The following is a 25713-nucleotide window of genomic DNA, read 5'->3' on the forward strand; positions in this document are numbered from 1 at the left end:
GATAAACATTGGAGTTGTTTCTAGGATTATCCTATTGAGGGTTGAAGTCAGGGCTGGGAACACTCTTGCATACATTTCCGGGGGCACATGTGCAGGATTTTCTCTGGGGTCTCTACCTGGGAGTGGAAGTGCCAGGTCACCTGAGAATTCAGCTTTAGGAATTGTTTCTTCTTTGACCTCATCCCTTACCACTCCACTTTCTCTGCTCTGCCTCCTCCATACTGACCTCCCTCTCCTTGACCATTCCGGCCTCCAGACCCGGACACTTCTGTCCTCCCTACCTGGAATGCTTTTCCTTTAGGGATTCCCACCACTGACTTTTACTTACCCATTAAGAGTAGATCAGACAATACCCCCTCAGCCAGAACTTCTCTCTCGGTGGTCCCCCACCTACATGTGTTACCCCATTCCCACGCCAGCCCCCCGCATTTCATTCTCCTCGGAACACCCAGCACCACAATTAGATATGACCTTTACTTTTGCTGATATGTCATTGTCTCCTCTACCAGACTCAAGCTCTAGGGGGAACTGGGACCATGTCCTGTTCATGGCTCTTTTCCCTAGAACATTCTGATACGGAGAAAGCACTCAACACATTTTTTTTGGAGGTGGATACTAATATGGGTCCTGACTTAGGAGAAAACAGGTCTGGAGAGGATAAGCCATGTCCCCAAGGATGAGGAGCCTGGAGGTGGCAGAGTTAGGATCGGAAGCCAGGTCCGACCAGTTCCAGAGCCCATGTTCTCTCCTGGAAGAGGCTGGCTTGCTTTCATGAGAAATTACCTTCCCCCTCCCCTGTTATCAGCTAGCCATTCAGTGCCACCTGTGTAGCCACAGGTTGGAGGGACCTTGGGTCTTGCTGTTGGCTGTCACTCTCCCAGGTGCAGCAGGTGGGGGCCATGGCCTTGGACCATGAGAGAGCTGGTATTCCACCACATATTCTAGGAATGGGGCCCAATCGGCCCCCCTCCATCTGCTTTCTGCTCTATATTAGAGCCCCAGGTTATGTGTGTCTTTCCTATCGTCTCAAAACTCATGATGCTCCGGCTGCTGCCAGTAGAAACATTGAGGTTAGAATAGAATCAAACTTAAGCTGTTATCAAAATAGACTGTTACAGGTATAAACTATTACATATAAGCCTCATGATAACCACAAAATAAAGACCTACAGTAAATATACAAAAGATAAAAAGAAAGGAATATAAGATATTACTAAAAAAAGTAATCAAACAACAAAGGAAGAAAGGAACAAGAGGAACTATGAAAGCAGCTACAAAACAATCAACAAATGGCAATAAAGTCATACCTAGCAATAATTACTTTAAATATAAATAGACTAAATTCTCCAGTCAAAAGACATAGAATGGATGAATGGATATATGCTATATGCTGCCTATAAGAGACCTATGTTAGATGTAAGGACACACATGGACTAAAAGTAAAGGGATGGAAAAAGATATTCCATGCCAATGGAAACTGAAAGAAAGCTGGAGTAGTTATGTTTACATCAGACAAAATAGACTTTAAAACAGAGTGTAGAAACAAAAAAACAAAGAGTATAAGAACAGACCAGGAAGGGCATTACATAATGCTAAAGGGGCCACCCAACAAGAGAATATAACATCTGTAAACATGAATGCATCCAATATAGGTGCACCTAAGTATATAAAGCAAATATTAACAGACATAAAGGGAGAAATAGACGGCAATACAATAATAATAACGCACTTCAGTACCCCACTTAGTTTAATGGATAAATCATGCATCCAGACAGAAAATCAATAAGGAAACATTGACCTTAAATGACATGTTAGACCAGGTGGTCTTAACCAATATTTACAGAACGTTTCAACCAAAAGCAACAGAATATGTATTCTCCTCAAGTACACGTGGAATATAGAACATATGTTAAGTCACAAGAAAGTCTTAATAAATTTAAAGGGATTGAGATTGTATTAAACATCTTTCCCGACCACAGTGGTATGAAACTAGGAATGAATTACAAGAAGAAAACTGTTAAATTCACAAATATGTGAAGGTTAAACAACATGCTACTGAGCAATCCATGGATTCATTCAAAGAAGAAAACAAAAGAGAAATAAAAAAATACTTTGAGACAGAGGAAAATAGAAATAGAACATACAGAAATATGTGAGATGTAGCCAAAGCAGTTCAAAGAGGGACGTTCATAGTGATAAATGCCTACTTCAAGAAACAAGAGAAGTCTCGAACAACCTAGATTTACACCTCAAAGGACTACAAAAAAGCAGAACAAATCAAGTCCAAAGCTAGTTGAAAGAAGGAAATAACAAAGATGAGAGCAGAAATAGAAATTTAAAGAGATAGAGATTTAGAGGACAATAGAAGAGATCAATGAAACTGAATCAGCTCTTTGAAAAAGTAAACAAAGTTGAAAAACTTTTAGCTAGACTCACCAAGAGAAAAAGAGAAAGGACTCAAATAAATAAAATCAGAAATAAAAGGGGGAGATGTTACAGCCAATACCACAGAAACACAGGATCCTAAAAGACTACCGTAAACAATTATATGCCAACAAATGGACAACATAGAAGAAATGGATAAAGTCATAAAAACATACTTACAATCTATCAAGACCAAATCATGATAAAATAGAAAACCCGAACAAATCAATTCCTACCAAGGAGATTGAATGAGTCATCAAAAACCTCCCAAAAAAACAAAGTCGAGGACCAAATGATGTTGGCGAATTCTGCTAAACATTCAGAGAATCAATACCAATCCTTCTCAAGCTCTTCCAAAAAACAGAAGAGGGAGAAACTCTTCCAAACAGATTTTATGAGGATAGCATAACCTGATACCAAAACCAGACAGAGAGGCCTAAAAGAAAGAAAGAAAGAGAAAGAAAGAAAGAAAGAAAGAAAGAAAGAAAGAAAGAAAATTACAGGTCAGTGTCCTTGATGAACATCGATGCAAAAATCCTCAGCAAAATACTAGCAGGTTGAATTTAACAATACATTAAATTGATCATATAGCATGATCAAGTGTGATTTATTCCAGGGATGTGGTTCAGCATCCACAAATCAGTCAAAGAAATACACCAATTAATAAAATGAAGGGTAGGGGCACCTGGGTGGCTCAGTGGGTTAATCCTCTGCCTTCGGCTCAGGTCATGATCTCAGGGTCCTGGGATCGAGCCCCGAATCGGGATCTCTGCTCAGCGGAGGGCCTGCTTCCTCCTCTCTGCCTCCTCTCTGCCTGTGTCTCTGCCTACTTGTGATCTCTGTCTGTCAAATAAATAAATAAATAATCTTTTTTTAAAAATGAAGGGTAAAAATTGATGCTTCCAAAAATATTGATCATCTCAATAGATGCAGAAAAAGCAGTTGACAAAAGTCAACATCCACTTATGATTAAAAACTCTCAACAAGGCTGGTGTAGAGGAAACTTAACTCAGCATAATAAAGGTCATATATGACAAACACACAGCTAACTCAGTGGTTATCATACTCAATGGTAAAAAGCTGAAAACTTTTCCTCTAAGATCAGGAACAGTACAAGGATGTCCACGCTTAATCATTTTACTCAACATTGTACTGGAAGCCCTTGCTAGAGAAATCAGGCAAGAAATAAAAGGCATCCAAATTGGAAAGGAAGAAGTAAAACTGTCACTATTTTTAGTTAACATATTATATATGGAAAACCTTAAAGACTATCAAGAAACAAACTCCATGAAGTTGCCGGATGCACAATTTGTACACAAAAATCTGTAAAGAAATTGCATTTCTTTCCACTTATGAAAAAACTATCAGCAAGTAAAGTTAAGAAAACAACCCCATTTAAAATTGCATCAAAAAGAATGAAATGCCCAAGAATAAATTTAACCAAGGAGGTGAAAGACTTGTCTATTGAAAACTACAAGGTATTAATGAAAGAGATTGAATAAGACACAAATAGATGGAAAGATGTTCTGTGCTTATAGAGTGGAAGAAATAATACCATTAAGATGTCCAGACTACTCGAAGCAGTGTACAAGATTGAACACAATCCCTGTCAAAATGCCAATGGTATTTTTTGCAGGAACAGAATAAATAATCCTGAATCCCAATGAACATTTTAAAAGATGCTCAAACTCAGGTGCCTGGGTGGCTCAGTCAGTTAAGCATCTGCCTTTGGCTCAGGTCATGATCCCGGGGTCCTGCAACTGAGCCCCGCATTACTCCCTGCTCAGTGGGGAGCCTGCTTCTCCCTCTCCCTTTCCCTGCCATGCCCCACCCCCGCTTGTGTTCGCTCTCTCTGTCAAATAAATAAATAAAATCTTTAAAAAAAATAAAAGATGCTCAATCTCATTTGTGATAAGTTAAATGCAAATTAAAATCACAATGAAACACCATTTCACACCTCACAGTTGGGCAAACAAGAATGGCAATGAGAAAGTTGGCTTAGATGTGGAATAATAGGAACCATCATTCCCTCTTAATGAGACTATTGACTCTTTGTCACTACGTGGTACAGTTGGACGATTGCGTACCTTATGTTTCATTGATTTTTACCCAAGGCATAGAGCAGATACATGTGAACCACTTCCATAAAAGCAAAGAATGAGTAACTCTCAAATATCCATTAGCAATAGATTGGATAGATTTTGGAATATTTGAAGTGGGGACAACTAAATAGTAAAAATAAATCATTTGCATACATCAACATGGATGGATTTCAGAAATCAATAGTGAAAACAAAATAAAAGTGACATCACAAATGAATAATCACTATGTGATTCTACTCACATAGAAGGCCAAAAAAGAAAACCAATACGGGCGCCTGGGTAGCTCAGTGGGTTAAGCCTCTGCCTTCAGCTCAGGTTATGATCTCAGGGTCCTGGGATCGAACCCTGCATTGGGCTCTCTGCTCATCAGGGAGCCTGCTTCCCTTCCTCTCTCTCTGCCTGCCTCTCTCTGCCTACTTGTGATCTCTGTCTGTCAAATAAATAAATAAATAATCTAAAAAAAAAAAGAAAACCAATATATTAGGAATACATATGTATGTGAAAAATCTAATGAAAACAAGGGAATGTCATAGGTTTGAGATGTACAAAGGAATTATAATGTTCTATTTCTGAAGTTGGGTGGTGAAAATAAAGGTATTTATTTAACTATTATTTTTTAAACTACACACACACACACACACACACACACACGAAGTAGTCTTTATTTCTTTTTATGGATTTGTCATTGTCTCCCTATAAAACCCAAGCTCGGGTGCCTGGGTGGCTCAGTCATTGGGCGTCTGTCTGCCTTTGGCTCAGTCATGATCCCAGGGTCCTGGGATGGAGCCTTGCATCAGGATCCCTGCTCAGTGGAAAGCCTGCTTCTCCTTCTTCCACTCTCCCTGTTTGTGTTCCCTTTCTCGCTGTGTCTCTCACTGTCAGATAAATAAAGAAATCGTTAAAAAAAAAAAAAAGAAAGAAAAGAAAAGAAACTCAAGCTCTAGGGAAACTGGCACCATGTCCTGTTCATGGCTCTTTTCCCTAGAACATTCTGATACGGAGAAAGCACTCAACACATTTTTTTTGGAGGTGGATACTAATATGGGTCCTGACTTAGAGAGGAGAAAACTGAGGTCTGGAGAGGTTAAGCCATGTCCCCAAGGATGAGGAGCCTGGAGGTGGCAGAGTTAGGATCGGAAGCCAGGTCCGACCAGTTCCAGAGCCCATGTTCTCTCCTGGAAGAGGCTGGCTTGCTTTCATGAAAAATTACCTTCCCCCTCCCCTGTTATCAGCTAGCCATTCAGTGCCACCTGTGTAGCCACAGGTTGGAGGGACCTTGGGTCTTGCTGTTGGCTGTCACTCTCCCAGGTGCAGCAGGTGGGGGCCATGGCCTTGACCATGAGAGAGCTGGCGTTCCACCATCTGTTCTGGGAATGGGGCCCAATCGGCCCCCCTCCATCTGCTTTCTGCTCTATATTAGAGCCCCAGGTTATGTGTGTCTTTTCTATCGTCTCAAAAATCACGATGCTCCGGCTGCTGAGTTCCCTCCTATTTGTGGCCTTTGGTAAGACCCCAGCCTGTGCTGCACAGGGCCAGGAGCCTTGAAATCTGTCACCTACCCTGAGTGCCATGAACCCAACACCTGGGTCCACAGGAGGGGATCTCAGTTTGCACCTGGGCATGATTGTGGGGGCTCAGCTTGGTGCTGGGGCAGGACAATGGAGGGGGAGCAGTGGACGGAACAGCTCAGGAGAAAGACTGGGCTAACCAAAACACTGTGGTGGGACTCCTTGTTGGGGGCAGTAAAGAAAGACTAGTGTCTTTTTTACTGGGCTTTGTGGTTAGACTGGGTTGGAATATCTGTTCCTCTGCTTAACCCTCTAATGCTCCTCTCCCTGCTCTTCCCCACTCCAAATCATGTGGTCTAGCCTTTTCCTAGTCTCTCCACCATATTATATTCCAGCTCAGGGCCACCTCCTTCAAGCAGCCTCTCTTGACTACAGTAACAGTAATAGATAACGTTTATTGAGTGCTTACTTCATGTCAGGGAATGCTAAAGATTTTTTCTTATATTATCTCTTGTAACCCTATAACTCTTACAATCATTTTCTTACGTTATTCCTTGTTATGTAAGAGTGCTTACTATATGCCAGGGAATGCTAAAGATTTTTTCTTGTATTATCTCTTGTAACATGTCCATGAGATCAGTACTATTATTATCCCTTAGAGAAGTAGCCCAGGCTAGAAGTAGGGGCAGAGCTGTATTTTGAATCCAGGCAATCTTATTCCAAAGCCACCACTTCTCATGACAATTAGCTATCCTGTCGCAAGGGCTCTCTGGGCACCAGGCACTGTTCTAAGTGCACTAGGCCCTTCAATCCTGCCATGGAAGGAGGTCACATATCTATTCTAGACTCGTGGTACTCTAGAAACCCCTGCTCTAGTCCAAATGTTCACTGTGCATACATGGCTGCAGAGGTCCACAGAGGGGAAAGAGCTCACGCTGGGTTCAGCCAGTGTGTGGTGCATCTGAAACTGGGACCCAGGCCTCTTCTTAGTTTTGTGGGACTCTCTGGTTGATTGATGTCTCCTCTCTCCCTTCCAGCCTCGGGCTGTGGCCGACCTTCCTACCAGCCCTCCGCCCGCGTTGTCAATGGTGAGGATGCGGTCCCCTACAGCTGGCCTTGGCAGGTAAGAGCAATATGGGTGGCATTGTTTCTCCCCATGGGCTCTGCACTCTCTTCTGACTGCAAGGCATTCAGTCTTGGCCCCACTGCTTCACTTCCAGTATCCTCTCTAGCTTCAAGACCAGGAGACTCTTGGACAGTTGATTTCACATGGATGTCTTGTCCACCCAAACCATAACCCTCCCTGGACAGTTGATTTCACATGGATGTCTTGTCCACCCAAACCATAACCCTCCCTGGGCTGCTGGCAAGTCAGAAGTGATATCTGGGGAGAAGGCAATGTTTATTTGGTGCACAAACAGTGGAATTTCAGACACTGTGTTTAGGGAGGGAGGTTTTGGGGTAGACATTTCTAGATTCTTCAAATTATACAACAAGGCTGCAAGGTCTAAGAGCACTAAAGGAAAGGAGGGCTTTATAGAGGTTGGTGGGGCACAAGACCCCCTGAGCCAACACAGTAGCCACTAGCTACGTTTGTTTGTTGAACTTTAAATTCATTGAAATAAAATAATATTATGGGGCGCCCGGGTGGCTCAGTTGTTGAGCGTCTGCCTTTGGCTCAGGTCGTGATTCCAGGGTCCTGGGATGGAGCCCTGCATCAGGCTTCTTGCTCCACGGGGAGCCTGCTTCTCCCTCTCCCACTCCCCTGCTTTTGTTCCCACTCTCACTGTGTCTCTGTCAAGTGAATAAATAATTTTTAAAAATTAAAATAAAATAATGTTAAAAATTCAGTTGTTCAGTGCTGAGCACATTTCAAATTCTCAGTAGCTACATATGGCTACTGGCTACCATATTGAACAGCCCAGAGATAGAACATTTCCATCATCACAGAAAGTTCTCCTGGGGGGGTGCCTGGGTGGTTTAGTTGGTGAAGCGTCTGCGTTGGGTTCAGGTCATGATCCCAGGGTCCTGGGATCGAGTTCCACATCGGGCACCTTGCTCAGCAGGGAGTCTTCACCCTCTGCCCCTCCCCGCCTGCTTATGCTTTTTCTCTCTCTCCCTCTCTCAAAAATAAATGAACAAAATCTTGGAAAAAAAAAAAAAGAAAGTTCTATTGAATGTCACTGGTCTACAGCAGGGGTCAGCTAACTTGTTCTGTAAAAGACCAGGAAATAAATATTTTAGCTTTTGTTAACCTTACGGTTTCTATTGCAATGAGTTAATTTTGCCATGGTAGTGTGAAAGCAGCCATAGATAATGTAGTCGTGACGTGGAACACTGTACATTTCTAGAGGATGCCATTCTGCATGAAAGATGCCCTTTAGAGTTGTATAGTGCACAACCGATACAGCTGTGAATATCAGCCCTCATTGAGGGTCCAGACCACTTAGGCTCCTCCCTCCCTTGCTACCAGGTCTCCCTGCAGTACGAGAAGGGTGGAACCTTCCACCACACCTGTGGCGGCAGCCTTATCGCCCCTGACTGGGTCATGACTGCAGGCCACTGTATCTCGTAAGTTCTTTTGCTTGTCCCTGTCTCCACATTAGAACCAGAAGTGCTGGGGTAGTGGGGGGCTTTGGGCCCAGACTGACCTGACTTCTACCGGCAGGAGCTCCTTGACCTACCAGGTGGTGTTGGGCGAGTATAACCGGGCTGAGGAAGAGGGCCCCGAACAGGTGATCCCCATCAATGCCGGGGACCTCTTTGTGCACCCACTCTGGAACCCCAACTGTGTAGCCTGTGGGTGAGTGAATGCTTCGGCCTAGGACCCAGAAGTTACTGGTCCCCCTGCCTTGCCGTGACCCAAAGATGATTCTGAGGAGGCTCCCAGGGACAGTGGGGCTGGGTCCAGCAGCCTGGGCCCTGGTCTCACACACTGAGGATCAGAGCCAGGAGAGATTCTAAGGACCATCTACACCAAACCTCTCTCCTTATGGAAGGACATCAGGGCCTCTGGAGGGCCAGGAACTCTCCCAAGTCCACTTGGATAGTTGACTTGAACCCAGAACACCTCTGGCATCCCCTTTCCCAAATCCAAGGGTTCCTCCATTCAACCAACATTCGCCCAGTGCATCCTGGGTTCCTGGCCCAGTGGGCAAAGGGAGGAGCAACGGACTGAGAGGGTCCAGAACAAGTCACTAAGGTGCTTGGGCAATGCACTGCCCTTCTGGAGTCTCAATTATGCCATATGTCAAGGGTGACCTTCTGGGCTTCCTGGGTGGTTTGAAGGTCAAGGAGGTGATCACTGGGTGAGAACACTAAACCCCTCAATCAGGTGCAAAATCACATGTCCAGGTGGCTCTGCACTTTTCTGATGAGGGTCAGAGAAGGGTGCAGAACCCTTGCAAGTGCATGGCAGAAGAGACAGTCCATGATGATCATGACCTTAACCCCTTCTCACGGGACTCCTGGGATAGATGGAGAAGAAAGGGGACCTTTCTCAGGCCCCACAGACGCACTGCATTAGGAACCCTGGGGTGAAGCACAGCAAACCTGTGACCTCCACGATCCTGACACAGTTGAAGTGTGCAAACCTCAGGGTAGGAGCTGAGGACAGCTAGGAAGGCCAAGGGTCAGCCTGGGTGCAAGGGAGGGGGAGGTTGCTCAGCCCTAAAAACACACGCGATTCGGAGGGAAGGGAGCAGTGAGGACACCCCGGAGGTGAACTCTCTGTAGCAAAGGCTAGAAGATGGGGCTTGGTCTGGCTGGAGGACTAGGCTCCCCTGACTCTTTCTGACTCCTTCCTCCTTGCCAGCAATGACATCGCCCTCATCAAGCTCTCACGCAGCGCTCAGCTGGGAGATGCTGTCCAGCTCGCCTGCCTCCCACCCGCCGGGGACATCCTGCCCAACGGGGCGCCCTGCTACATCAGCGGCTGGGGCCGCCTCTACAGTGCGTGCTGATTCCTCCTGCCTGCCTCAGGGACCGTGGGCAGGAAGACAGGGCCTGGGGCTGGGGCTGGAGAGTTGAATAACCAGGATGGGTTTTTGCACTTGCCTTCCATTCCTCCTCCAGGAGCACCTTCTTGCTCTATCCGCCCAAACACCAGTGTGTTCGATTAGGCATTTTGTAGTGTCTCCTACGTGCCAGGTGTTGGTGGACAAAGCAGGCAGGACCCTCTGGTGGGGGGAGAGTCCCCATCAGCCTAGAAGAGTTGCTTTCCCCAAGCCCCCACCCTGCTCTGAGGCTCCCAGCCCGGCACCCCCTTGCCACCCCACTGAGCCCTGTGTCACCCACAGCTGGTGGGCCGCTCCCAGACAAGCTGCAGCAGGCCTTGCTGCCCGTGGTGGACCATGAGCACTGCTCCAAGCTGGACTGGTGGGGCAGCTCCGTGAAGAAGAGCATGGTGTGCGCCGGTGGGGACACCCTCTCTGGGTGCAACGTGAGTCAGCTCGGAGGGCAGGGCCCTGGGGAACCTCTGCCATCTGCCTGGGAGGCAGACAAGCCATCCTACCTGCATGCCCCACTCAGCCTCTGGACCAGGCAGGACTCTGGGGGAGTCAGTGTGGTCCAGACACACCGGCCTGGCCTCTGGCTTCTAGTCCCAGCTCACACTGACTTGGCCTGGGGCAACTCAACCAGGTCCTCAGGCTTCCCCTGAAGCCCAGCAAGGGACATTGACACCAGGATCTCCCAAGTCACCTTCAACTCCATGGTCCTGAAGTTATGATAAAACAGTAATATTGCTGTAATAGAAGTCAGGAGGATTAATAATAGGATAACTGACTAGTAATAATGTGAACTACCGTGAATCCATGGCTTCCTCTCTGCTAGGGGCTGGGCTAGGATCGTATACTTATTATCTCACAAGATCTTGTAGGACAGATCTTAGTCCCCATCCCAAACAAGCCAACTGGGGCTTAGAGAGGTCAAGTCACCCAGGGTGTTCCCAAAACCCCCCACCGCCAGAACCAATTCCTTCCATCTCAGACACGGCTCAGCTCCTCACTGCTCTTTGACCATTCCAGGGTGACTCTGGGGGACCCCTCAACTGCCCGGCAGCAGATGGCTCCTGGCAGGTCCACGGGGTGACCAGCTTTGTGTCTGCCTTTGGCTGCAACACCATCAAGAAGCCCACAGTGTTCACACGAGTCTCGGCCTTCAGGGACTGGATACAGGAGGTGAGCGGGCTAGGACAGGCGGGAGGCCCGCATGCTGGGCTGGGTGAGAACAGCAGGTCCTAGGGGGGTGGGCTGAAAGGACCCCAGAAGGTCAGGAGCAGAGGGGCCCTTGGACACATTTCAGAGGGATTTGGGGATGTTTTCTGCTATGGCGTGGCCCCAACCAGTGGCTTCTGGATGGAGCTGTGAACTATGGCTGAACTGCCTTATTTTCCTTATTTTAACAAGTGTTTATGAAATGTCTTCTTTGGTCCAGGTCTTTCCCTGTCCTGAAAGGTAGAGTGATGTGTCAAAGGGTGGCCTTGTGGGGAGGAGATGATTACATGAGCAATAATCATGAAATGTGGGGAGAGAGTGACTGGGATGCTCAGGCCCCAGTGAAAGTGTTAACCTTATCCGGGAACAAATGGTCAGGAACGGTTAACATAGTTCACCATAACAGTAATAGTCACCATTTAAAACTACGTAAACCTCCTTAAGAGTTTCATCAATGGCCCCTGTGAGATGAGTACTATTACTCATCCCATTAGACAGACGAGGAAACTAAGGCTCAGAGAGGTCGAGTCACTCTTCCAGTGTTCCACAGCTGATGAGTCACATGGCTGGAAATCAAACTCAGTTCCATATGACTTCAGAATCTGCTCCTAACCAGACGATTCTGGCTCTCCCCACTTTTTCTAGGTCATGTCAAGCCACTAGAACCAGGGCTCGGTGGCAGTGCTGATCCACCTTCTTTGTAGAAAATAAAGATCTTTCAGAAAACCCCAACGTGTGTATCTTCTTTCTTTGACTCGCCTGTTCCCTTCCAGGCTATTCATGAAATCTGAGATCCGATATGTAAGAGGCGAGACCAGATTCAACCCTCTCATGAGAATGAGGAAAACATGGGGCTCTGAGAGCGGAGAGGGGTTGCTATCAAGTCACCAATTGTCCCCGTTTACCTGGGACTGGGGGAGTGCCCAGGACACAAAATTTGCGGTGGTAAAGATAGGAGAGTCCCAAGAGGTTGGTCATTCTATATAGCCACATACCACCTTTGGCTTTTCAAGGCAGGCATAAAAGCATAGAGTCTGCAGACAAACTGACCTTGTCAGACCCTTGGGAGGCTCGTGGTGGAGTGCAAGGGCCATGTGTTTTCTGCTTCCATTGATGGGCTAGGGAAGGGGGACTGTAGTCATTCATTCATTCATTCAACAAGCATTCATTCCCTGTTTCAGACACGGGCTCAGAGAGGAAGGGAGACAAGGGAGACATGGTTCCTGCCCTGAAACATCTCATTATTCAGTTGGAGATGATCGTATCAGGGCCATTCACAAAACATTCACAAGGCACCTGCTTTGTGGCAAGTTTAGGGCTGGGAGTACAGATGTGAGGAAAATGACGTTGGGAGCCCTGGCTGCAGCCGGGAGCAGACACACACTCAGAAGCCCACACAATGCCTCAAACACGGTCCGGAGCCCACTGTGATGTTGCTGAGTCTAAGAGATCGTTGCCCTACAGCCAAGAGCAACATAGAAACAACTGAATTCCTTTACTCGTGTACCGTGAAAGCAAACATGAGCCCAGCAAGGATATATGTTTATAATTTTTACAAGATTTTACTTACTTATTTGACAGAGAGAGAAAGAGAGAGAGACCACAAGCAAGGGAAGCGGCAGGCAGAGGGAGAAGTACGTTCTCCGCTGAGCAGGGAGCCCAATGTAGGACTTGATCCCACGAACTCAGGACCATGACCTGAGCTGAAAGCAGACCCCCAACTGATCGAGCCACCCAGGCGGCCCACGTTTATAATTTTTAATATTACTCTTGCCCCGTTGCCCCCCCCTCCAAAAATATACTTCTAGTTTTAAAAAGTTTAAAAGATACAGCATGAAGAATAACATAGGAAACACCCATGTAGCCTCCCTCCAGCATTAACAAGGCCCATGTTTTTGCTTCATGTTTTCTAAAAGAGGAACTACGTTACTAGGGTAGAGGCCACTTTGTACCCAGAGGACATCATCGTGGCTGTAGGGTTGTTTACCCAACAGCACTGGTTTTCCTTTGGAGCACGGAGAAGGATCCGTCTTGCCTGCCCTCCACCTCGTGAGGGCGGGTTTGGCCCGATGGCTCTCTCTGCCCAAGGTGAAGACTTGAGAGCTGGGATGGTTTGCAGAGCTCTCTTTTGCTCTGCCATGGCAACGGGTGGCTGCAGGTCAGCCTGGTTGCAGAGTGAGGAGACGCGGAGGTCAGCCTCTAATGCCCCCTGATCGACATACAGCACAAGCAACAAATAAACTCTATTGCTACAGGCCACTAAGATTTGGGATGTTTGTTACAGTGACATCAACCTAACTTATCCTTACTAATGAAATGAATTGTGCATTTATCTTGACACTTCATGCTGTTATATAGTTGTTTTAAAGTTTGTTCTTAAGTATTTTGTTGTTTTTTTAAATTATCTTTATTAACATATAATGTATTATTTGCCCCAGGGGGGGGTACAGATATGTGAATGGTCAGGCTTACACCATTCCCAGCACTCCCCATAGCCCATACCCTCCCCAATGTCCATAACCCAACCACCCTATCCCTCCCCTTCACCCCCTTAACAACCCTCAGTCTGTTTTGTAAAATTAAGAGTCTCATGGTTTGTCTCCCTCCCGATCCCATCTTGTTTAATTTTTCCTTCCCTACCCCCAACAACACCCCAGCCATGCCTCTCAAATTTCTCATATCAGAGAGATCATATGATAGCTGTCTTTCTCTGATTGATTTATTTCACTAAGCATAATACCTTCTAGTTCCATCCACATCACAGCAAATGGCAAGATTTCATTTCTTTTGATGGCTGCATATATTCCACTGTATGTATATACCACATCTTCTTTATCAGTTCATCTGTGGATGGAAATCTAGGTTCTTTCCATAGTTTGGCTATTGTGGATATTGCTGCTATAAACATTTGGGTGCACATTACCCTTCAGATCACTAAATTTGTATCTTTAGGGTAGATACCCAGTAGTGTGATTGCTGGGTCGTAGGGTAGCTCTATTTTCAACTTTTTGAAGAAACTTCATGCTGTTTTCCAGAGTGGCTGTACCAGTTTGTATTCCCACTCTATTATATAGTTTTAAAATCCCATATTTAATATCTATAAACAATGTATTGCATTGTTTGGGTTTTCAAAAGTACATGCATGGTGGGACTCAGTGGGTTAAGCTTCTGCCTTCAACTCAGGTTGTGAACTCAGGGTCCTGGGATCAAGCCCCAAAGCAGGCTCCCTGCTCAGCACAGAGTCTGCTTCTCCCTCTTCCTCTGCTTCTCCCCCAGCTCATGCTCTCTCTCTCTCAAATAAATAAATAAAATCTTTTCTTTTTAAAGTATAAGCATATCTTCATGCTGTATGTATAATTCTGTGGTCTAGTTCTTTCATCCAGCATTGTGTCTTGAGGTCTCTCCATACTACTTTGTAGATCTCTAGCTCATTGCTGCTAGTTTTGAACACTCTGCTATTACACAACACTATTTATTTATTTTTTTTTAATTTTATTTATTTATTTGACAGAGAGAAATCACAAGTAGATGGAGAGGCAGGCAGAGAGAGAGAGAGAGAGGGAAGCAGGCTCCCTGCTGAGCAGAGAGCCCGATGCGGGACTCGATCTCAGGACCCTGAGATCATGACCTGAGCCGAAGGCAGCGGCTTAACCCACTGAGCCACCCAGGCGCCCCACAACACTATTTACTTATCCTTCTCCCCCTACAGATGGACATTCACAGCAGGGCCAATTTTTTTTATGATTACAAATAGTGCCTCAGCGAATGTCCTTGGACATATCTCCAGGTACAAATGTGTGAGAAGTTCTCTAGGGTAGATTCCAAGAAACGGGTGGGAGGCTGTGCTCATTTTCAACTTCACCAATTGCCAAGTTGCTCTCCAAAGTAATTATATCAACAATACTTCATGAAATTTTCTTTCTTCTTTTCCCAACCACGGTCCCCACGTATTACAACTGCCTCCCCACTTTTCTGCATCACCACTCCTCAACACTCCCCCACAGAAACACTCCTCCAGCCTGTAGCCCCCACTCTAGCTCTTATAAAAAAAAGCCTGAGAACTGGTCTGGCAAGGCCTGAGTGAGGTCAAGGGAGGACCTGAGTCAAGCAGAGCAGAGACAAGGGTGCGGGGGAGGATTCGAGAATTTCTGGAACCAGCACGAGGTCATCATTCGTGTTGAGTCAGAGGGATTTTGCCAGATGACACATAACAGGTGTTTTCAGGCCACTACTTCTTCCCAATGGGTCAGTGAAGGACCCTTGGACAGTTTCCCCTTGGGCAGTTTATTTTAGAATAAAGGGCAATCAGACCTGTAAAATTCCACCCTGTGGAGCTCCTGAGAGCCTCCCACCTAGCCTCAGAGGGAGGCTAACTGCTGACACCCTCCTCATGGATGGGCAACAGGGAGTTAGGAAATCTTGCCTTAAAGTGTCAACAACTTGATCAATAATTCAGTGTTCTTGGGACGCCTGGGTGGCTCAGTGGGTTAAAGCCTCTGCCTTTGGCTCAGGTCATGATCCCAGGGTCCTGGGATTGAGACTCCAGTCGGGCTCTCTGCTCAGCGGGGAGCCAGCTTCCTCCTCTCTCTTTGTCTGCCTCTCTATCTACTTGTGATCTCTGTCTGTCAAATAAATAAATAAATAAATAAATAAATAAATAAAATCTTTTTAAAAAATTCAGTGTTCTCTTTTTAATCTCCAAGTCTTGACGATTCAAATTCTTTAAAAACCATATAGTCAATAATTTAATTTTTTATAAAAAGATTTATTTGGGAGAGAGAGACAAAGAGAGCACAAGCATGGGAAGTGGTAGAGGACAGGGAGAAGCAGACTCCTCACTGTGAACGGAGGGCTTGATCCCAGGACACCAGGACCATGACCCGAGCCGAGGGCAGATGTTTAACCCACTGAGCCACCGAGGCACCCCAATAATTTGATTTTTAAAGTAATGATTAGAGCATCAATGCCAACAACTTATTTTAGTTTTCTAAATCATGAAGAAAATCTCCCCCACATGCATGGTGGGACTCAGTGGGTTAAGCTTCTGCCTTCAACTCAGGTCGTGAACTCATTGTGCTTTCTAAAAAGCTTCTGCCTTCAACTCAGGTTGTGAACTCATTGTGCTTTCTAAAAAGCACAATGTCAACACTTTTTTTTTTTTAAAGACTTTATTTATTTATTTATTTGACAGAGAGAGATCATAAGTAGGCAGAGAGGCAGGCAGAGGAGAGAGGAAGCAGGCTCCCCGCTGAGCAGGGAGCCCGACCCAGGACTCCACTCTAGGACCCTGGGATCATGACCTGAGCTGAATGAAAGCAGACACTTAATTAACCCACAGAGCCACCCAGGCGCCCCTCAACACTTTTTAAATAATGTCTTGCAGCACTCGGAAATATATTACTCATGTGGGGTTTTGTTTGTTTAAAGATTTTATTTATTTATTTGTCAGGGAGAGACAGAGAGCATAAGCAGGAGGAGCAGCAGGCAGAGGGAGAAGCAGGCCCCCACAGAGCAGGGGGAGCCCGATGTGGGACTCGATCCCAGGAACCTGAGCTGAAGGCCATTGCTTAACCAATTGATCTGTCAGGCCCTCAATAAACATTTATCCAGCCTGTGCCCAGTTTTAGGCGTCAGAGACATGATGATGGGATAGTTACAGGTTTTGGCCCTGTGATCAATTCTTCGAGTGGGTGAGATAGAAAATAAACAGATAATAGCAATCCAGAGCAACAGGCTATGAAGGGACTGCCTTTAGAAGGGTGGTGTGGGGGGACAGCAAAGGCTGTTCGAGAGAGGCTCCCTTTCAACTGGAACCTGGATGAGCAGGTGTCAGGAAAGGGTACCACGAGCAGAGATCACCAAAGAGGTGAAGATGAGCTTCTTGGGTTTGCAAAATAACTAGAAGGCCAGTGTGCCTGGAGCAGAGTGAGTGAATAACGGTGGGGAAAGATGAGGCATGAAGGGGCAAAGCACGAAGCTTCCATTTTTATCCTGAACGCTATGATAACCTTACATAGAGCCACAACATATATACTTTTCATATACATTCGTAAACCTTTAAAATTGGAGCTGCTCTGGGACCTAAAGCGCTCCCCTGTCTCGTACTCCCAACCCACTCCAGCAGTCTTTGAATCAGTCCTAAGGAATCTAAGAATTGGAATGGGGGTGGGGGAGGGCACCTAGAGGTCCTTAATGTAGTCCAACCCTCTCACTTTACAGATGGGAAAACCACGGCTGAGAGGAGGTGAAAGGTGGAAACTGCTCTGTAGGAGTGAGTGGGGCAAGGGCCACAGTCCCTAGTGGAGGTAGGACTAAGGGCACAGGAGCTCTGGTTATCCAACCATCAGCTGGAGTATCTGGCAATCTAGAGGTTTACTGACCCGAAGTGGCAGTGTAGACAAAAGGCACATCCTCTTCCCCAGGGACATTGGCTGGGGGTGAGATGGGGTGGAGTTGGGGGTGTGGGAGGTTACCTGGAAGGTAGGGAGGGTTTGGGGGTAAGGGTCGAGATAGCCCAGCAGGGGCTTTGGAAGTGCCCCTCTAATTCTTTAGCCTGTTTCATTTGAGTAGGGCAAATGGGTGGAGAGACAGGGACTGGCGCTCAGTGGCCTACCTAACAGCCCAGTCCCTTCCCCTTCAAGTTAAGAGCAAGGACATGGAAGGGCTGTCTCCGTTAGCATCTTTGCACTTCCTCTCACAAGCTGTGCTATCTCAACATGTGTGCTTCCGACTCAAATCCAGGCTGAACCCAGACGCGAACCAGCAAAGTGTGACTTCAAATCTTCAGTTCTTAACCATCAGCAACTGGAAAGTAAGTCTTGGGGAAGAGGCACGCAGGACTAAGCCCGAGCCTTCCATACACAGGACAGACAGACTGGCAGACACATGCCCACTTCTGTCTGCGTACAGACTTCTGTCTGTGCCCACTGCCTCCCATGAAGTGACTCCACGGGGTGCCACACAGGACCACCGCTTCCAAACAGCAGCCACCCAGCCCTCTATTCTGATTTCTTCCCTCTGGGTGGTGCAAAGGCTCAAGGGTGGAACCTCAGGGTGGGGCGCTGAGTCAGCTGCAGGCGGCCCACTGGAGTGTCCCAATTTCCCGCTTCGACCTCTTTCCACCTCGCGGCTGCAAACTGCGGCTTAAAAAAATCAAAGAACTTCGCCTAAGCGGAGAAGCTACCTAGGCGTTACCAAAAGCTCCGCACGGTAGGAAGAACTGAGACTGAGGAAGGCCCAAAGCCCACCACGGGTTAAAACCACGGAGCAGCAGAGTACCGCCGAGGCCTAGAGAGGCCGCGCCCCTTTACCCTGTTTCCCTCCCCTTCACTTCCAACTTCCGGGTGGGGCGCCACTTCCGGTTCCGGTGGCTGGCTACAAAGCATTGCGCTGGGTAGGTGGTTTCTTTTTTTTCGGAGTCGGTTTCGAGCTTCCAGTCGGCTCTCGAGGAGCCCCCGCCCCCGTTACCCCCACCCTCTGAGGTGGCACCTGCGCAGGTGAACGCCCCCTCCCTCCTTCCCTCCATTGCTCCCGACCGCCTCTCTTTTCCGGGCGCACGGTCTGTTGGGAGTGGGGGGCCGCGGCGGCGGTGGCGGTCGGCCTCGGAGCCGAGAAGGACTCTGCAGGTCGCTCGGGCTAGAGTGGCATTGGAGCTCGCTTCAGCTCGGGAGGAGGAGGTCCTGGTCTGAACCCCCAGAAGTCTTTTTCCGGTCGGATCTAGACCTTCCGAGCCGCGCCCATATGGTGGGAGGAGCCCGGCTCAGCTCCCCGCCTAGACGCCGGGAAATTTCTGCTCAGCGGGGTGGTCCCACCTCCTGGTCTTGTGACCTTGGGCAGATCCCCTCTCGTCAGGCCTTAGTTTGGTAACGTGTGGATGGAAGTGACAGTAACTGTCCTTCTGGGTTATGGGGAGGATTGGATGAGGGGAAAGCGTCCGCGGAGTGTCTGGCGGGTAAAACTCAAATAGCATCAGCTGCTGCTGTTAATAGAGACAGCTGGGGCAGTAGAGAGTCGAATCGGGAGTTTAACTAGAGTGGCTGGGAGGGTCTGGGAGGGTCACGTAGCTGAATATAAATTGCCTAGCACAGTGTCAGCTAGAAAGTTAAGTGCTCAGTAAGTCGGCATTATTAACGGATGAGGGTGAGCATTGTGTCTGGTCATTGATCTTCAAAAGCTGATAGGATTTATAAACTTTATAAGTAAATCGTGGAGTTTGTCAATTTTTCAAATCCAGGCTTGAGAACTGGCCTCCTGAAAACTGAGGCTATTCTTAGAAGTCGGGGTTGTAAAGACCTCTGGGGCTGGAAGCTAGAAGTATTAATAAAAGGGTGTTTTCCTAAGTGTGTTACGGGTTTTTCCCTCAGAAGGGTTTTGGGCAGGCGGAGAATGTTTGCTTCCTTTTGAATTAGGAAAGTAATATATAGTTGCAGTTAAAAAGAAAGCAATATAGAAAGATAGGGAATGGAAAATGTTTCTTGAAGATAGTGCTTGTGATAGATAGGGTCATCTGTGCTTGTGTATGTATTTTAATTTCCCCAGGTGGGATCATAGGGTCAGGTGGTGATGTGTTATGGGCGCCTGTCTGTATCAGCACTCACAGGCTGAGTTCCTGCTTCATAAGATTGCCCTTATTCCGTTAAATGGCCGAATTATTTCCCTGTTGATGGTCACTTAGGTTGTTCCCAGGATTTTGCTGTCTCACATTTCATCCAACCTTTCCTTGACTAAATATTTCCTTTTTTTTCCAAGGCACCCCTGAGTTATGGGGATATTTTGCTTTGGGCTTCATCATGCTAGGTTAGTGACAGCTTACTTTTGGGGAAGAGAACATGCTGTTGATAGAGCAAAAACCCAGTAGTATGAAAAGAATAAGTGTGTTCTAGGAATATCTAAATGGCAGGGTCTGGAATCAGTTCAGGTTTTCTAGAAAATGGGTTATGAAACGTTTGAAGAAGAGGTGACTAGGATCTGAGAACTAGTTAATGCAAGATAGGTGGTCAATGTTGTTGATTGTTGGCCTCTGTCAGTTGTTACACAGAAGACAGATTTGAGACAGTTTCTGAGTCCGAAGAAATTTTAGATGTCAACACTCCTGCTTCATGGACTGGGGAGGAATTAGATCTTGGGGGAGGGCGTTTGTTAATGAAAAAAAAGAGATGACCTTTGAAAACTGACCACATCATAGGAGTTGTACTCTTTGATTAGACATACCCGGATGTGGAAATTAATTTAGTCATTTCTGTACTGTCACTTGAAGTCTCTCTCTGTCTCCCTCTTTTTTAATAACATAGAATGTGGTTTTCCTATACGTAACCTTTCTCTTGGACTGGAGCCTTAACCCAAATGAAACAAAGCCTTTTTTCCCTAGCATTTTACACGTATTTAGTGTGCCCCCTCCTCCTCTGCCCCACTCCAGCTGGTTTGCTAATCTTAGCACATGTGTGCACACAAGAGCCCATACCTTGGAGCACAGGGAGGGGCTGAGAGAGAAAGAGAGGGAGAAGCTCCAGCAGAATCCCTGCTGAACATGGAGATCCTGACCTCCTGCTGAAATCCCAGAGTCAGGCTTCAACCAACTGAACCACTGGGGCAGCCCTGATGAGCTAAGTAGAGGAATTTAGGATCTTGATCTTAGCATAGAGGCTTTTCTATTCCTTCCTTTCCTTTTTGTGAAGAGGGGATTTAGGTTTAACGCTGATGGTAGCTCCTAAAGTACTTTTTTAATTTTTTAAAGATTTTATTTATTTATTTGACAGGGATCACAAGTAGGCAGAGAGACCCACAGAGAGAGAGAGGAAGGGAAGCAGGCTCCCTGCTAAGCAGAGAGCCTGACGCGTGGTTTGATCCCAGGACCCTGAGATCATGACCTGAGCTGAAGGCAGAGGCTTTAACCACTGAGCCACCCAAGTGTCTCTAAAGTACTTTTTATTTTATTTATTTTTAAAGATGTCATTTATTTGAGAGAGTGAGTGAGCAAGTGAGCATCACTTGGTGGAAGCAAACACCTGTGATTTTAAAGATTCTCCCTCCTATAAATCATGTGAATGCATAGTTTCTTATTTTAACATAATGTAAAATACTTTGTAATGCAGGGAAAATGAATGGAATATTTCTTAAAAAAGATTGTCTGGTTAGTTAGGCCAGCATTCTTCATCCTCTCTGCTTTGAGAATCTACATTCTTAAACTACTGCCACATTTTTCTCAATTGTGTCAATTGATCCAGAGGAAACAAAAACAGAATTTCTAATAGCTTTATTAAGAAATCCTGTTAAGGGACACCTGGGTGGCTCAGTTGGTTGGACGACTGCCTTCGGCTCAGGTCATGATCCTGAAGTCCCGGGATCGAATCCCGCATCGGACTCCCAGCTCCATGGGGAGTCTGCTTCTCTCTCTGACCTTCTCCTCGTTCATGCTCTCTCTCACTGTCTCTCTCTCAAGTAAATAAATAAAATCTTTAAAAAAGAAAGAAATCCTGTTAAGATTGGAAAGCTGATGGAACTTGGGTCTGGAACAGATCCACAAGATCAAGGTGGTTATAACAGTCTCTCGTCTGTTTTTGCTGAGCCTGTCTTTTCTCTGCATTTAGGAGTCTTCAATCTCCTTTTCCAGAGTTCCAGAATGGAGACTGAAGGGTACCTAGAGGCACAAAGAAATAGAGAAGTCCAAGATGATAAAATGAGGTCACCATCAAATGAGATGATGGCTGAGGAGCCAGAAGTTGTCCTAATACCGGCTCCCCAGGTCCAGGCTCCACGAGAGCCTTCTGGGCTTCCACAAGAGAGCCTTGATGAAGACTCTCTCGAAGACCTTGAGACCATGCCACGAAGGAACCCTCCCAACGCGGCAGCCTCCAGGCAGAGGTTCCGGAAATTCCGCTATGAAGATGGAGCTGGGCCCAGGGATGTCCTCAGACATCTGCAGGAGCTTGCGGGACAGTGGCTGAGACCCGATATTCACACAAAGGAGCAGATTGTGGAGATGCTGGTACAGGAGCAGTTCCAGGCTGTCCTGCCCGAGGAGCTCAGAGCTCGGGCCCAGAGATGTCAGCCTGGGGTCAGAATCACTGGCTAAATCCTGCCACAGGGTTCTTGCTCAGCCTACACATGAGAAGTAACCAAACGTTCTTTTTGTTGCGGGAGCCAACAACAGTCATGGAGAAATGTGAACCTCGGGGTTTTTTTTTGTTTTTTTTGTTTTTCCTTTCGGCTTGCCTTTGACTAGTTGTAATAAGAACCCATCAGAACCCATGTTTGGACCTCTCTGGTGGAGGCAGCTCTAATTCCTGGGACTGAGCTCTAGAAAGAGCTTCTGTTAGGACCCTCCTTTTAGGACAATCAGCCTGTTGCTTGTTCTTGCTCTGCTGAATGCCTCCTTTTTTGCACTTTTCGACATGCTTTAATATATTGTTATGTATCCAAAGAGGTAATTGCTTCAACTTTCAGAATTCTTGATTCTTGCTGTGGCGGCATGAATGGAAGCTTCTGTAACCCCACCAGTAACTCATCTTAGATGTCCTTGAACTATTAAAAGTTTAGTGCTTAATCACAATGTCCTGTGGTGATTTACCAATTTAGCTTTGACTCAGCATTTGAGAAAGTTGAGATCATTATCAGGAGTAGATGTGAGCTAGAGATAAGACAGGAGCAGGTCAGCCCTTTGTGTGCAGTCAGAATTTAAATTCCAACTGAGAAGGGGATAAAACAGGGTCCTCCGAAGTGAGTAACTCTTAGATCTGTTTGATTTGCTCTCCCCATTTCCATGGCCTGTGTTCCACAGCTTGTCACCTCCACAAGAGAACTAAAGCTATCTGACCATTCTGTGCTGCTTCTCCTGAAACAGGTCACCCTGCTTTCTGTGTGTGGAGACCTGTGCTTTGGTTGACGGCTGAGAAAGCAGTCCGTAGCTGTGGTTGTGTTAGGCAGAAAGTAAACAGCAGCTGCTTTTCCTCAGTGTGACCCAGTCTTGAGGAACCTTTCTGCCTCTGTGGCCTGGCTGTTGGATTTATTCATCCGCTCCTGTAATCAACTTGCTGCCAGTTCAGAAACTAATCTTTGGGAGAGGGATTGGTTAGCTCCAAGCTGGAACTCGTGTTTATTCTGGCGGTGTGTTAATACTTCCTTTGCCTTCCGGACTGGTCTAGATGCTAGGACACAAACACAAAACCCAGTATGAAGAAGAAATGTATAGTTTTTGAAGAGAGAGGAAGATGTTGAGCTCTATGGGTAGGATCCTTTTATTTATTTATTTAAGATTTTGTTTATTTGAGAGAAAGCATGTGCAGGGGTAAAGGCAGTGGGAGAAGGAGCAGAACAAGCAGACCTTCCTCCTGCTGAGCACAGAGCCTGAACTGGGGCTCAATCCCAGGACCCTGAGATCCTGACCTGAGCCAAAGTCAGACATTTGACTGAGCCACCCAGGTGCTCCAAAAACACATTTCCTATTTAAACACGCATGCACGCGCGCACACACACACACACACACACTCTCTCTCTCTCTCTCTCTCTAAAAGCAGAGGAGAGAGGAAATAGCCAAGTTAGGGAAGTGAGATTTTTTTTTTTTTAAGATTTTATTTATTTATTTGATAGAGATCACAAGTAGGCAAAGAGCGAGGGGAAGCAGGCTCCCTGCTCAGCAGAGAGCCTGATGCATGGAGCTTGATTCCAGGACCCTGAGACCATGACCTTAGCGGAAGGCAGAGGCTTTGACCCACTGAGCCACCCAGGCACCCCGGGAAGTGAGATTTTAATTGGACTTTCGTGGGAGATAACAGAATCCCACCTTGTGACAAAGTGTGGAAATGCTTGGGGAATAACAAACATACAGAAGGGTGAACTGTGCCTTTTATTGACTAGGTTAAGCTTTTCTTTCTTTTTAAAACCATTTTATTTTTTAAAGGCAGATGCTTAACCATCTGAGCTACCCAGGTAGCCCTAAAACCTTAAAGATTTTATTTTTTATCAAGTCCTCTCTACAGACCCAACGTGGGTCTCAAACTGACAACCCTGAGATCAACAGTCAGTCTGACTGAGCCATCTAGGTGCCGTATAGGTGAATTTCTAGTCCTAATTCTAAGAGTAAAATTTAACATTGGCAAAGGAGTTAGGAAGCACGGTAGGGTTGGAGTATCTTCAATACTTCCATTTGTTCAGAGCATTATGAAAGTATTTCCTTTAGTCTGCAAAGATCAGGAACTCCTGGTGTTAATTTCCTGGCCTGTGCCCGTTTCTCAGCTGCTTCGGTGATCTGGATATACTGTTAAGTAAAGGAACCAACTTTCCCGGTGGACCCAGAAGTTACCACCTTCGAGATTGTATGGCTTGACGGCGGAAGTGTCCTAAGTTAATGTAGCACAGGTTTTCTCAACATGGGCAATTTGGAGCCAGAGAATTCTCTTCTGTGGAGGCTTGTCTTGGGCATTACACGATGTTCAGCAACATCTGTAGTCTCTCCTCACCAGCTGCCGATAGCACCGCACTGAAGAGACAACCAAAAATGTCTCCAGACATTGCCCAATGTTCCTCGGGGGCAAACTGGCCTTTAGCTGAGAATTGACTAAACAGGAGAGTTGGTCACGGATACGTCACAGTTACCTTGGGATCCCTGGTCTCTTTTTTTTTTTTTTTTTTTTTTTTTAAAGATTTTATTTATTTGACAGACAGAGATCACAAGTAGGCAGAGAGGCAGGCAGATAGAGAGTGAGAGAAGGAAGCAGGCTCCCTGCTCAGCAGAGAGCCCGATGTGGGACTCGATCCCAGGACCCTGAGATCATGACCTGAGCTGAAGGCAGCGGCTTAACCCACTGAGCCACCCAGGTGCCCCAAGGGATCCCTGGTCTCTTAAGCTTTATGTTGAATTGAGAAAGCTCTACGGTATAAGTTGGGTTTCATATTGGAGTGTCCAGCTGGTTCAGTTGGCAAAGCGTGCGACTGAATCTCAGGGTCATGAGTTCAAGCCACACTTTGGGCATGGAGGCTACTTAAGAAAGTTGGGTTTCATATTCCCTGCATATGTTTGGGTAACGTCACCTACTCTGGCAAATCTTAAGTTCTTTGCTACAAGGATTAAAATGATTCCTCCAACTCTTGTCATTCTATTGAGATGGTTTACTGTGTGCTAGGATAGATGCATTTGTGATTCATTTAATCCTTATTGTCATCTGACTTCACCTATTTATATAAATACACCTGCTTTACAGATAAGAAAACGAGATTCGCCAGTTACACTAGATGGCCAAGAAAATGGTGAAGATGGGATCTAAGCCTGGGATTTCTTTCCCTCTCATCTTGGGCTTTTTCTATCATGTCTGGAAGTAGGAATTGAACAAGCATCTCTTGAGAATCTCCTGCATGCAAGATGTTTCTTCTTTTACTTTTCCCCATCTTTATCTTACAATTTTTTGAGATTTTATTTGAGAGAGAGAGAGAGAGCTCAAGCAGGGGGAGGGACAGAGGGAGAAGGAGAGGC

The 25713-nt window shown here is 46.3% G+C and overlaps 1 protein-coding gene and 1 long non-coding RNA gene across 3 annotated transcripts; both read left to right on the plus strand.

Moving 5' to 3' along the window:
• Positions 1–5923: 5923 nt before the first annotated feature.
• LOC101689657 (proproteinase E) lies at positions 5924–11981 on the plus strand. 2 transcript variants are annotated; one of them, XM_013047932.2, is made up of 8 exons: positions 5924–6029; positions 7071–7156; positions 8507–8604; positions 8702–8836; positions 9848–9984; positions 10332–10474; positions 11061–11213; positions 11895–11981. In XM_013047932.2, the coding sequence occupies exons 1-8, from the start codon at positions 5957–5959 to the stop codon at positions 11910–11912; spliced, it is 843 nt and encodes a 280-aa protein (XP_012903386.1). In that variant the 5' UTR covers positions 5924–5956; the 3' UTR covers positions 11913–11981. The 2 variants fall into 2 exon arrangements, with proteins under 2 accessions (XP_012903386.1, XP_012903389.1); XM_013047935.2 differs by lacking the exon at positions 11895–11981 and having other exon boundaries at positions 10332–10478; positions 10580–11158.
• Positions 11982–18625: 6644 nt separating this feature from the next.
• Positions 18626–22791, plus strand: LOC101688221. Its single transcript, XR_001176983.2, has 2 exons — positions 18626–18745; positions 21836–22791. It is a non-coding gene; the product is annotated as an uncharacterized LOC101688221 (long non-coding RNA).
• Positions 22792–25713: the final 2922 nt, after the last annotated feature.

Source organism: Mustela putorius, unplaced genomic scaffold (genome assembly GCF_011764305.1).
Source record: "Mustela putorius furo isolate JIRA1106 unplaced genomic scaffold, ASM1176430v1.1 tig00003853_pilon_pilon_pilon, whole genome shotgun sequence".
NCBI lineage: Eukaryota > Metazoa > Chordata > Mammalia > Carnivora > Mustelidae > Mustela > Mustela putorius.

Bases quoted from the DNA above. Each gene is read 5' to 3' on its own strand.
- LOC101689657 (XM_013047932.2), top strand. From the start codon at position 5,957: ATGTGTGTCTTTTCTATCGTCTCAAAAATCACGATGCTCCGGCTGCTG. The intron at 7,157-8,506 runs GTAAGAGCAATA...CCTTGCTACCAG, and splicing joins CCTACAGCTGGCCTTGGCAG to GTCTCCCTGCAGTACGAGAA. The intron at 9,985-10,331 runs GTGCGTGCTGAT...TGTCACCCACAG, and splicing joins CGGCTGGGGCCGCCTCTACA to CTGGTGGGCCGCTCCCAGAC.